Genomic DNA, 13,576 nt, shown 5'->3' on the forward strand with positions numbered 1-13,576 from the left:
TGTTAGTGGGTTTTTTCCCTATACATTGGTACCTCTGGTTACGTACTTAATTCGTTCTGGAGGCCCGTTCTTAACCTGAAACGGTTCTTAACCTGAAGCACCACTTTAGCTAATGGGGCCTCCTGCTGCCGCCGCGCCGCCGGAGCACGATTTCTGTTCTCATCCTGAAGCAAAGTTCTTAACCCGAGATACTATTTCTGGGTTAGCGGAGTCTGTAACCTGAAGCGTATGTAACCGGAAGCGTATGTAACCCGAGGTACCAGTGTATAAGCATGGCATTCTCTGCTTAGGGCCAAGCAGCTTGTGGCCCTCAGTTGTTAGGCTGTTTCTCCCAACATGATTGTAATAAAGAAGCTCCAGGCAGTGTTTGGATCAAAACACAATGAATGGCTATTTTTCTGCAACATTCCTCATGGTGCGTTAATCCCTTTTAGCACTCTTGCACAGCTGGCAATCTCCACAGAGAAAAAAATATTCTCACTTTAGTTAACATGTCCTTAAGTGGTTAGATTAGAAAGTTCCATTATAATAGAAAATATCTCGTGAGAAAGGTATACAATAACATGCAGCTTATATGAGGGTTACATTTTGAAGATTGTGCCTAAAAGCTAAAATTGTGAAGAGTAAAAACACATGGGGTTCAATGGCAAGTAGGATTGCCAGTGCCATTTTCCCCAGAACCCTGCCTCCTTTCCACTCCCTTTTAATTAATTTTTCCCCCATGCACGCAAAGCTGAATGTGCAAAGGTTTAATGTGTGCAAGTTACTGTACTTAATACTGAAAAACGGGGTGAGAATCCATCTGAATCACTGGGCTGAGTTGGATTTTGTGGACTAGGAAGTTACGCTTAAAGTCTTTACAGTCCAATTATTTTTGTGGGTTCTGATTCACATAGAGTTCCCCTGCCTATAAAATATCCTTTTTTCTTCTGTTAAAATGAGTGTTGCACCCCAGTCACATAGAAACCTGTTGGAACAACCACAGGGCTGTGGGCCAAGGCAATATGTCTAATGCATATAAGAAATCAAAATTATTTAAGGTCAGTTTAGAGTAGACTAATGGTGGAGAAGCAGTAAATAGTGCTACAATGTTCTCTCATTCATTTTATTGTGCTCTTGTTGGTGCTAACAATGGATATTAATTTGCTTATTTATTTGACTGATAAGCTAAGCAATGAATGAAAAGCATTGTCTCGGAATAACATTTTTCATGTTAATGATAAACAAAATATACTTATAAACCAGACATCTCTTTGTGTTTGGTACATTTGCATGTATGAATCTAGAAAACAACAGAGCTTCAGTGGCTACCATTACATTCAATTCGTTTTCACTGGAAACTTGAATAGTGTGTTTTAGATTTGGAGAGCCATGAGTGGTGAAATCAGAGGAGTTTCTGTGCCTTCTCTTCCTCACTGTAGTCCCCTGCAATACCCAAAAATCTGCCTCAGGGTTGGAGAGCTCTCTGAGTAGTGTAGGATAGGCACAGTATCTGAGAAGGGCAAGGGAATCAATAGTATTGAGTGGGAGCAAGTTTGGGGGAGTAAAGTGCCTTTATCCTGTGGTGTTGCAATGGACTCAAGTGGATTTGACTTCTCCTAATGCTCAAAAGTAGGAAGACACACAGAGTCCATTATAACATACCTTTCAAACAGCACCTTTTGGACCCAAACCAGTGTTGAAAAAGCAAATATCTTGATTTTATCAGAAAATCAGAACAAAAGGATATTAACAGGCTGAACCACTGGATCAAAACCAGCAAGATGAAATTCAAGAGAGATTAATGTAAAATCCTGTATTTTACTATAAATTATAATAAATGCACAAGTGAAGATAGGGGGGACCTGTATTGCTAGCAGTACATAAAGAATAGAATCGTAGTGAATCACAAGCTTAACACGAGCCATTTGTGCAGTTGGACTGCTAAAAACAAAATGAAACACCAAATTCATTCTTAGGCTGGAAACCAATCCTATGTGAAACTATTGCAAGAACTGGTATGTTTATCCTGTAGAAGAGAAAGACATAGCAGTTTTCAAAAACATGAAGGCCTGTCACATGGAAAATAGAATAGACCTGTTCTCTGTTGCTCCAGAGAACAGGACTGGAACCAATGAATGAAAATTGTAGGGAAGCAGATTTCAACTAAATAGCAAGAGAAACTTGGACAGGAGCTATAGTTGAATCCTGCTGTGATAACCTCCAGGATTCCTCTCATTTCTGTGATAAACCATTGCTTGAAAATTCCATCGTCTTGTGATATTCTCTTCTGACATCTCACTAATTGCCTGCCAGCTTCTAGCTTTGACTATTCAACATGAAAAACCAGATTTGGAAGAACAGAAGACAAAATTGTTACAGCAGGAAGAAGATAAGAAGATACAATTAGCAAAACTTGAAGAATCACTTTTGGAGGTAAAACGTAGATGGGCTGCATTTATTTAGGAGTTTCTGTATGAAAGACAACAACAGACTTAGAAGATTGTTACTACCAGAAATATGTTTAACTATCTGATGACTATAACTATTTTAGGCCAGCTTGCCATAGAATATGGATTGCTTGCTTGGGGTTAGTTGGGAAGGAAAAACAACAGTCTTAACATTGGAAAGTTGCTTCTAAAGGCTGCACTGTGCTCTGGAACAATGCATAAGGAAAAGGGGATGTGGAATCAAGCTTGTATATGGAGCAGAAAGTGGCCTAGAACCATCCACCTGCCAGCCACTTGATGTTGCAATGATATCAGGTGACCTTTTTGCCTTATAAGGGGTCTCCAGAAGCCCCTGTCAAGGTACTGTTTTGTGCAGCTAATTGTCAGGTCTTCAGAAGCCCCTGGGCAAGACAGTGTTTTCAAAGGGGCTTTTGAAGATATCAGGTATAGGGCAGGTGGGTATGGCTTGGCTGAAATGGTATTGTGAGCCAGATGGGGAGGCCTGATGGACCTAATTAGGACTGTGGGCTGGATGTTCCCTATGCCTGCTTAGAATGAGAGAGTGCTAAATTTGAATGTTTTTCTTTGGGAAAGTATGGAAAACACTTTCAGGTCAGCAGTTTTTTTCTCCCTTCAGAAAATTCTTCTACATTGGTACCTTGGTTTTCAAACGTAATCCGTTCCGTTCCAAAACGTTCAAAAACTGAAAACTCAATACAGAAGTCTCAAAACTCAATATGGAAAACTCAAACAGGAAGCTGCCTCGGAAGTTCGACTTCCGAGGTGCGTTCGAAAATGGAAGCATTTACTTCCTGGTTTATAGTGTTCGAATTTCAAAACGTTTGTCAACAGAGATGTTTGAAACGCAAGGTACCACTGTATAACTGATACAGTTGCAAACAAATTATATGCTGTGTAAGATTGAAAGTGTAGAGGTCCTTTTTCATCTTTATATGTAGAGTTTCTCAGGCATGCCTCATTACCTGTGGATTAATAACACAATCCATATCTGTGCATGATGACTTCTTAAAAATTACCTAGCTGATCATTAGTGAAGCATTTCATTGACTACGTCAATAACTCATTTAAAATCACAGCAGATTTTTGTATATTCTTGGAATATGTCAATAAATCATTGAAATTTTACTCATTGAACCCTATCAGTTCAAGCCCCTATCAGGGCTTGTTCAAACTTCATGTGAAAACCCAGATTTAGAGATGATGAGACTAAGCTGTGGGACTAATAGAATCCAATTTCAAAATGAGTTCAGGAGCATACCCAAATTCATTTTAATGTGAATTGGCAATAAGTGAATGAAATGCTGTGACTAGGATGGAAGGGTAGGGTAGCCTGGTTCCAGTATTCAAGAAATGTAATGCATACTTAGATTTCATCAGCATCTCTCTAATTTTTAAAGTATTGCCACATATTCCATATATACACCTCACTTTTCCTTAAAATTGCCCAGTTATAAGGAAACTGAACTCTTTTTCCTCCCTGCAGACACTTGCAACCTCTCAGGGAAATATACTTGAAAATAAAGATCTGATTGAATCCTTGAATCAGACAAAAGCAAGTAGTGCTCTAATCCAAGAATCACTTGTTGAATTTCATAGACTTCAGATTTCTCTCGATCAGGTAACTTGGCTTCCTTATACTTGTTTTATTTGGGTGCACTTTTGCTAAGTAAAATATTTTATAATAGCTCCATTTGATTAACTTGGCCCTAATTCTGCAGTCTGTTAGTATATCTTACGTTGCTTGGTAGAACTATTTCAATTACAAATATCTAGTAATAATCTTTTATTTCACAAGGAAGAGACATAGGGCACCATCCAGCTCAGAATTATGCTTGGCCCTGCTATGTCACTGTGATTTCATTGACAGAGTTCAGCAGGGTGATTCATTCATCCATTGAAAGCAGTGGCTTATTCATTCATATATTAAGCTGGACACTGTTTTCTCTACCTTCACCAGTGCCAAGGCAGGTGATGTAACTGAAATTCTCAAACTGTGGAATGAACACATCTTTTCTGATGTCTTCAGTCACTAGCAGAGACATTTTTGTGTTCTTGGACTGAAATTTTATCTCTTAAGTTTGGGTATACTTTGGTGAACAGAAGGCCGTTAAAGGTATATGACTTCTATGACTGGCTCCCTGATACGTCACAAATTAAATTTGCATACATGTTAGTGACTAACTTTTTAAATTCAACACAACAAGATGATGTGAAAGGGAAAGGAGGTAGAGATGAACAGCAGGGAGATGTGTTATTATTGTAGTTACGCATGCCTAGACTTATTTTCAATAGGACATGCAAACTGGAGGATTTATGGAATAAATTTTACCCACAAACCCAGTGTTCTGAAGTTATTTTCAAAGAACTTCAGTGGCTTAATAAAGGTAAAGGGACCCCTGACCATTAGGTCCAGTCGTGACCGACTCTGGAGTTGCGGCACTCATCTCGCCTTACTGGCCGAGGGAGCCGGCGTACAGCTTCCGGGTCATGTGGCCGGCATGACTAAGCCGCTTCTGGTGAACCAGAGCAGTGCACGGAAACGCCGTGCACCTTCCCGCCGGAGCGGTACCTATTTATCTACTTGCACTTTGACGTGCTTTTGAACTGCTAGGTTGGCAGGAGCAGGGACCGAGCAACAGGAGCTCACTCTGTCGCGGGGATTCGAACCGCCAACCTTCTGATCGGCAAGTCCTAGGCTCTGTGGTTTAACCCACAGTGCCACCCGTGTCCCTTCCTTAATACACAGTGCCACCCACGTCCCTTCCTTAATAGTGGCTTAATACACAGATGCAAATCCAGAGAGAACAATTCTAGATTTATCAAAGGGTTTGTAGTGGAGCCGGTAGGACATTTCACTTGTTCATCATGCTACACTAGGCAGTTATACCAAATAATAGATGGCTTTTGAAACTGCCAGGAATTTGCAGATAGGTTTGCGTCCCTCTTGGAAATCCCCTGTCTCCTTGCTCAATGTTAAGCTCCATTTAATTTTTTTCCTCTTGCAGATTCATCATTGCTTGCTTTCTTTCCCAGTTCTACAGTTGAACATTTGTGAAATATATTTTAAGTTTGCGAAATTTTATTGAAATGTATATAAGAATGAGGGATCATATAATATGACTTACAATGTGCAGGACTACTGTACTGTATATATCTTTAAGTATTTCGTTAGAAATGAATTTATTTTTTTGTGACCAGTAGATGGCGGTAGCATTCTAATGCTAACTCTTCTTTTTTCTTAGGAAAGGGACGCCTATCTCCCTCTGGCAGAAAGTGCCAGCAAGATGTACTTTATTATCTCTGACTTGTCCAAAATTAATAACATGTACCGCTTTAGCTTGGCTTCTTTCCTAAGACTTTTTCAAAGGGCCCTACAAAGTGAACTGGTATGTGCCATTATTCTGAAGCAGGCAACGTGTTATTTATTTTTAGAGTTTTATATATGTATTGCTTTTAAATTGTTACTTGCCTCAAGTCCTAGGAATAGGGCTGTTTGAAATAAATTGGAAAGGAAAAGGAAAGAAATAAGGGGGAAAGCAATCTATTAATGGTAGCACAAAATGTCTAAGTACTTTGGATATTTTAAATAAGAACATAAAATTAATACTGGCAGTATTACGTGGCATACATTGTACTGTCAGGGTATGAATAAAGAGAAATTCTGTCCTATGGGAACTGCAGAATCTTCCCAGAGAATGTCTTAATAAAATACTGTATCTCTAAAGGTTCTTGGATGCAAAGGTAATAAATTCTGAAAAGCAAGTTCAGATGAGGATATTAAGATGTATTTTATGTAAATACATGATATCCAGTTATTAGCTAATTTGTAAATAAAGCAAATTATTTTTGTATTTGTCAGAATAGGGAATCATGCTTCAAAGGGTTTTTTGAAGTTGCTCATATGTTATCAAATCAAAGTTAACAGCAGCTGTAAGGGGAGATTTTTGAAGACCCAGGGTACTATGAAGTTAGGACTGTGAAGGCATAATGCATCTTTCAGCTAGTCAAGGTTAAATAGGCATGGTGAGGCAGCATGGGACCAGCAAGGGGCAACCTTCCCAATAATCAGTTCAACTCCTTTTTACTCAGAGCACTTTATCTTAGGAAGATAAAGTGTTAAACACTCTATCAAAGGAAGACCCAAATTGCTACCAAACTCGTGCCTTAGCATGTTTTCAGTTTCTACTGAAATTCCCCTGATTTTATTTTTTTTATGTAAGCTGCCATTAGTGACATTCTGCAAAGCACTTGCTCCGACGAGTTACTTTGAAGATGCAGTCTTGGATTCAGTCTTACAAGTATTTATCTTGCTTTAATGCCCGTTAACTGTGGCTTGTTAAAAAGGTACAGCACAAAAAGCATTCAGGGTGTTGCACCCATGCCACTACTTCCCATGGGAGCTTTCACGAGCCCGGCTTGCTTATCGCAATGCTTTGGTGTGGCAGGGAAACAAAGGGGCAGTTTTACAAGAACCTCAATTCTTAGATTTAGGAAGCCGAAGTCCAGAGTCTAAGGAATCCTGAAATCGATAGAATGTACATGTAAGCAGCAGACCACAACATGATGGGGTTGTGCCACCCACCTAGAATCATAGAATCATAGAATCATAGAGTTGGAAGAGACCACAAGGGCCATCGAGTCCAACCCCCTGCCAAGCAGGAAACACCATCAGAGCACTCCTGACATATGGTTGCCAAGCCTCTGCTTAAAGACCTCCAAAGAAGGAGACTCCATCACACTCCTTGGCAGCAAATTCCACTGTCGAACAGCTCTTACTGTCAGGAAGTTCTTCCTAATGTTTAGGTGGAATTTTCTTTCTTGTAGTTTGGATCCATTGCTCCGTGTCCGCTTCTCTGGAGCAGCAGAAAACAACCTTTCTCCCTCCTCTATGTGACATCCTTTTATATATTTGAACATGGCTATCATATCACCCCTTAGCCTCCTCTTCTCCAGGCTAAACATGCCCAGCTCCCTTAGCCGTTCCTCATAAGGCATCGTTTCCAGGCCTTTGACCATTTTGGTTGCCCTCCTCTGGACACGTTCCAGTTTGTCAGTGTCCTTCTTGAACTGTGGCGCCCAGAACTGGACACAGTACTCCAGGTGAGGTCTGACCAGAGCAGAATACAGTGGCACTATTACTTCCCTTGATCTAGATGCTATACTCCTATTGATGCAGCCCAGAATTGCATTGGCTTTTTTAGCTGCCGCGTCACACTGTTGGCTCATGTCAAGTTTGTGGTCAACCAAGACTCCTAGATCCTTTTCACATGTACTGCTCTCAAGCCACGTGTCACCCATCTTGTATTTGTGCCTCTCATTTTTTTTTGCCCAAGTGCAATACTTTACATTTCTCCCTGTTAAAATTCATCTTGTTTGTTTTGGCCCAGTTCTCTAATCTGTCAAGGTCGTTTTGAAGTGTGATCCTGTCCTCTGGGGTGCCACCCACCTGACCTCCATCCAGCTGAGTCCCTACTGCATACTGGCGGAGGGGAGGAACAGGATGGTGGTGGGGTTGGCATGGAGCTCGTGGTTGACTCCACCAATGCCTTTGCACTGTGGTGGGCCAGCCTTGCTACTACCATTCCTCTTCTCCTCTCCATCCTAGTATGCTGCATTGACTCAGCTGGATAAGGTCAGATGAGTGGGGCAGACTCAGCACACCACCTGCTTCTGCATGCAAGGCTTTATTTCTGTCTCTGAGCAGGAAGAATAAGATTCAAGCATGATGAGCCAACCTCCCAATTTCAGGAAAAAAGAGTATCAAAGGACACAGCTTACTTGGATGAATTCTTCCTGATGGGTCCATTGAATTAGTGTAAAACAGATCAATTAAAATAGAATCCAGGCTTAAAATACTTAAGGATTGTAAATGGAAAAGGTTCCAAAACCGGCTTAGTTCATATTGCCAACTAACCTCCTTCATATTGCCAACTAACTAACTTTGAGAGTCCAGGTAGATTTTCCCAGGATTTAATTGTACATTGTGTTCTGAAAAGTTTGTATAATCTGTCATGGTAGTACTCCTCTCTGGTAGGCCATACCCAGGCAAGCTTCTCTCAGCCCAGTGTTACTGCTGACATGTTTAAATTACTTCTCTGAATGAAGTAGATCAGGCTTCCTCAAACTCAGCCCTCTAGATGTTTTGAGACTACAATTCCCTTCATCCCTGACCAATGGTCCTGCTAGCTAAGGATCATGGGAGTTGTAGGCCAAAAACATCTGGAGAGCCGAGTTTGAGGAAGCCTGAAGTAGATGCCTGCTGATTGTAGGGGGAGCCTATTGCTTGGTAAGGTAAAGGTAAAGGTACCCCTGCCCGTACGGGCCAGTCTTGACAGACTCTGGGGTTGTGCGCCCATCTCACTCAAGAGGCCGGGGGCCAGCGCTGTCCGCAGACACTTCCGGGTCACGTGGCCAGCGTGACATCGCTGCTCTGGCGAGCCAGAGCCGCACACGGAAACGCCGTTTACCTTCCCGCTGGTAAGCGGTCCCTATTTATCTACTTGCACCCGGGGGTGCTTTCGAACTGCTAGGTTTGCAGGCGCTGGGACCGAGCAGCGGGAGCGCACCCCGCCGCGGGGATTCGAACCGCTGACCTTTCGATCGGCAAGCCCTAGGTGCTGAGGCTTTTACCCACAGCGCTACCCACGTCCCTTCTATTGCTTGGTATACACACACAATTTCCGTAGGTTGACAATATAGCACACCAGCGATATTTGAGTTCCTTGAAATAGGTTTTTATCTGTAAAGTGATAGTTAACATTTTAACTGGCAACCCAGTCAGATAGGTGGAGTACAAATAAATTATTATTATTATTAACCATTATTTTCAGGACTTGGGAAATACAGAGGAAAGAATCAAGTCTCTTATCAGCTCCTTAAAACACATGGTATATGAATATGTCTGTCGCTGTTTGTTTAAGGTAAGATTTTATTTTCCTCTGCACTGATTCACAGTACTGAATGTGAAATTATATTCCCACTGCAGCCATAGCTTGGCGCGCTTGAATATATGGATCAGTAGATACAGAATAATGCTAAAATTTGCTTATTTGTTAGTAAGAGGTATTTGCTTTTTACTCATGAGAGCTGTACACAGCATCTTTTTGCCTTGTTTGGCAGAACAAATGAGTTTCCTGCTTTATAAACAGCCTTTTTGCTCACCTTGGGACTATTGCCTTATTACAGCACTGGGACACCATTAACTTCAGAAACACCAGTATCTGGAAAAAGAAGGAAAAGAATGGTACCCAAAACAAACAATGTTCTTTCAGGATTCACTTATGGCTTTACTGATAACTCTTTTTTATTAAGGGCACATTGCCTTAGTTCATAAAATCATCAATCTCTTGAGTCGTACTGGATCCTGGTATCTTTGTATGCTGTAATATAGAGGAATTCTTGTACTGAGCAACATATCAGCCCCTTCTGACACCCCAGAACTGATGCAGCCCATGTTCTCTGCCTTTTCTAACAAAATAGAACTTAGTAGAAAAGGGTATATATAACCTGTCCTATAAAAAACCCTTGCTGGAAGGAAGCTGGAAACCTTGATCAGGGGAGGAGCTGCTTTCACCTCATCCTGTGCTGCCCCACCAATTGATTTATACCTATGCATCTTTGACCAGTTCTTCACATTAGCACGCAGTGCACTGCACTGTACCCCCAGACACATACGGAAGGGTACCTTTTGGCAACATTGTGACAGGTCTTGTGTCAGATGAGGAAGGAGCAAACATCTGGACTGTAGTTGAATTTGTGGGAAGATATAGCCATCATACACACTGGAACCACTCCAGGCCTTAGTGGAATCTTGTATTCATCACTTAGGAACTTGTTCTCCAGATTGCCTTATGTCAAGGGTGAGAGTCCCAAACAGGATAGCTTCAAGCACAGTATCGCCACAGAGTGGTACCTTATTATTTGAGAACCATTTTGGTGAATGAACAGCGGGTTTTCATTATTGGCTTAGTTCACTAGGAAGCATTATTGCACAGGAATGCTTCTTGCATGACCATAACCTTTCTGAGAACAGAGGGAACACATAATTTTGTATGCATGACACTATACCTACGGGACCGCCTCTCCTGGTATGCCCCACAGAGAAACTTACGGTCTTCAAATAAAAATATCTTGAAGGTCCCAGGCCACAGAGAAGTTAGGCTGGCCTCAACTAGAGCCAGGGCTTTTTCGGCTGTGGCTCCGACCTGGTGGAACACTCTGTCACAAGAGACTAGGGCCCTGCGGGACTTGACATCTTTCCGCAGGGCCTGCAAGACAGAGCTGTTCCGCCAGGCCTTTGGCCAGGACACAGCCTGACTCCCTCCCTCGGCAATCTTCGCGGAGCTCTGGCCCAATAGTGGCCAGTGGCTTGAATTTAATTAATTTTATAATGAATGATTTTAGAGTGTTGTTTGTGTTGTACTTTTGTATTGTTTTATTGTTGTTAGCCGCCCTGAGCCCAGCTTCGGCTGGGGAGGGCGGGATATAAATAAAATTTATTATTTATTTATTATTATAGGCTGAAAGGGAATTACCTGGCACTGAAAAATGATTGACCTGTTTTGTAACAGACCATGCAGCACATATTTTTCCAGTGGACTGCCCAATTACTCACTTTGAAAAGAGTGAAGTGGTTGTATGGTTAAAATAAGCATACAGTTTTTAGATTGTATTCACAGTCAGAGTACATGCAGAGGCTTCATTGAGCTCTAATGAACAAATTCCCCCCCCCCCCCGGAAAAAGATTATACATAACAAATGATGCAAGGCAAATCATTCATTTAATAAAACTAAATACTTATTTATGTATTTCATTGGCTATATTGTAGAGCTAGTGTAGTGTGTACAAGACTCAGAAAGAGCTATATTTATTATGTATTTTTTTAATTGTTCCTTCAGCAATGAAATGCAGAGTAATATTTTATTTAATGGAAATAAAGCAATACCACACACGAAAATGTATTCATAAAAGCACTGAAAATGGCACATAATAAAACCCTACAAGAGATCAAAACATTTACAAAGTCTGGGAAACCAAAGAAAAGCTCTTTGCCTAGCACTGAAATGCCATTAATAGCTGCCAGGCAAGCTGTCCTGGGAAAAGCATTGCAAAGAGGGACTGCCACAGTTGAAAAGGCTTTCTCTCCAGTCACTATTCACCTTATCTCGGATGGCACAGAACCTAGAAAGAGCCTCAGGTGATGATTTCAGTGATTGGGCAGATTGGACAACACCAACACTTTGAATTGAGCTTGGAAATTGACCAAGAACCAGTTATGCTTTTAACACAGATGAGATATACCGGTAATTTGGATACACAGTCCCATTTAGCAGCCTAGCAGTGACTGGATTTTCCAAGCTGTCTTCAAAGAAGGCCCCACATCTAATAACATTGGTGATGCCTAGTTCTGTTCCAGCTGGAAAGCAAGTTAATAAAACCTCAGAGCCTCTTTCGCCTGGACTGCCCTTTGCCCACAGGGCTACCTACCACCAACTGCAACTTAGACCTGAACCCCCAAAAGGGGGGTAGATCACTGCCAGTTTTTAACTCTGTGAGTAGATCACAGTCTCTTGGGAGTTGGCCACTTCTGGTCTATAGGAATAATTCGGGGGGGGGGGGGAGAGAGGCAAGTGATGATAACCCCAGTTTCTAGCTGATCTGCCCTCTCCCTCTCTGAACCATCTGCTGCCAACTGTCCTATGGGAAGGATTCTGAGGGCTTTATTATTGTTTGCTGTTATTTTATTAAGGTATTTTATGTTACTTACAAGCTGTTTTGGAAGAATTTGTATCCCGAAAGTTAAGCTATAAATATATATAGAAACCAAGTCACACATTGATTACATTTCACTCCAAATTATCAGGTGACATCATACAGAATTAAAAAAAAAAGATACTTAAGATCACATTTCCCCAAAGACCCGAGGCATTTCTATTAGGAATAACAAGTAATGATATCCTAAAAAAGGCACTCAGTCTCTTTTTATATGCGACCACCACAGCTAGAGTGTTTTATGGAAAAAAATGGAAATAAATTTGGCAGAATAAATTGATAGAATACACAGAATTAGTAACTATGACCGCGAAATTAAGAAATAAGGATGAGCCATGGATAAGAGATGAGTGGAAGTTCTTTGAAGAATATCTTAGGGGGTATAATAGTCAATTTTAACCTACAAGTAGGAATGAACATATGAGCAGCAGATGAAACTAAATGAAGGAAGATCTGAGATGAAAATGGATGGAATAATAGAATATGCAGCCGACAAAATACAACCTAGAATGCCATGGAGAGATGGACTGGGAAGTCTGAGGATAGGAGATAAATGATGAATATTGTATGATGCATATATAAGTTGTAAAAATGCATATATATATTTTAAACAAAGGGACGCGGGTGGCGCTGTGGGTAAAAGCCTCAGCGCCTAGGGCTTGCCGATTGAAAGGTCGGCGGTTCGAATCCCCACGGCGGGGTGCGCTCCCGTTGCTCGGTCCCAGCGCTTGCCAACCTAGCAGTTCGAAAGCACCCCCGGGTGCAAGTAGATAAATAGGGACCGCTTACCAGCGGGAAGGTAAACGGCGTTTCCGTGTGCTGCGCTGGCTCGCCAGATGCAGCTTTGTCACGCTGGCCACGTGACCCGGAAGTGTCTCCGGACAGCGCTGGCCCCCAACCTCTTAAGTGAGATGGGCGGACAACCCTAGAGTCTGTCAAGACTTGCCCGTACGGGCAGGGGTACCTTTACCTTTACTTTTATTTTAAACAAATTATCAAGCGACAAATCACTCAATCATTTCATGCACATGTTAAATAGTAGGGGGAACAAGAATGAGCCCTGCAGAAGCAAGTAGCATAAATTTCACAGGCAGAACTCTCCAACTCTTTTACCGTTCTCTGAAACAGCCTCTCCAGGTAGGATGCAACCAATAGAGCCATCCAGTTCCCAGGTGCAAGAACCTTCCCAGAAGAATGCTATTGTTGCTAGTATCCAAAGCCAATAATTGATACAGTAGAAGCAACAGAGCTTCACTCTCCTGCCTCTTGAAGTGTAGTTCATATATCAGGGCAACCAAGGCAATTTCAAACAAGATTTAAATGCTTAGGTTCGTCTTGCAATTTCTGAAGCTGC

At 41.6% G+C, this 13,576-nt stretch overlaps 1 protein-coding gene across 3 annotated transcripts in view; it reads left to right on the forward strand.

Moving 5' to 3' along the window:
- Positions 1-13,576, forward strand: part of DYNC2H1 (dynein cytoplasmic 2 heavy chain 1) — a 152,666-nt gene that overhangs the window by 78,688 nt on the left and 60,402 nt on the right. For all 3 annotated transcript variants that reach the window (XM_053385713.1, XM_053385711.1, XM_053385712.1), the window contains 4 exons: positions 2,296-2,415; positions 3,934-4,068; positions 5,693-5,836; positions 9,281-9,370. In XM_053385713.1, coding sequence (XP_053241688.1) covers positions 2,296-2,415; positions 3,934-4,068; positions 5,693-5,836; positions 9,281-9,370 — 489 coding nt within the window. The remainder of the gene's footprint in view (positions 1-2,295; positions 2,416-3,933; positions 4,069-5,692; positions 5,837-9,280; positions 9,371-13,576) is intronic.

The sequence above is a fragment of the Podarcis raffonei genome, chromosome 4 (assembly GCF_027172205.1).
Source record: "Podarcis raffonei isolate rPodRaf1 chromosome 4, rPodRaf1.pri, whole genome shotgun sequence".
Taxonomy (NCBI): domain Eukaryota; kingdom Metazoa; phylum Chordata; class Lepidosauria; order Squamata; family Lacertidae; genus Podarcis; species Podarcis raffonei.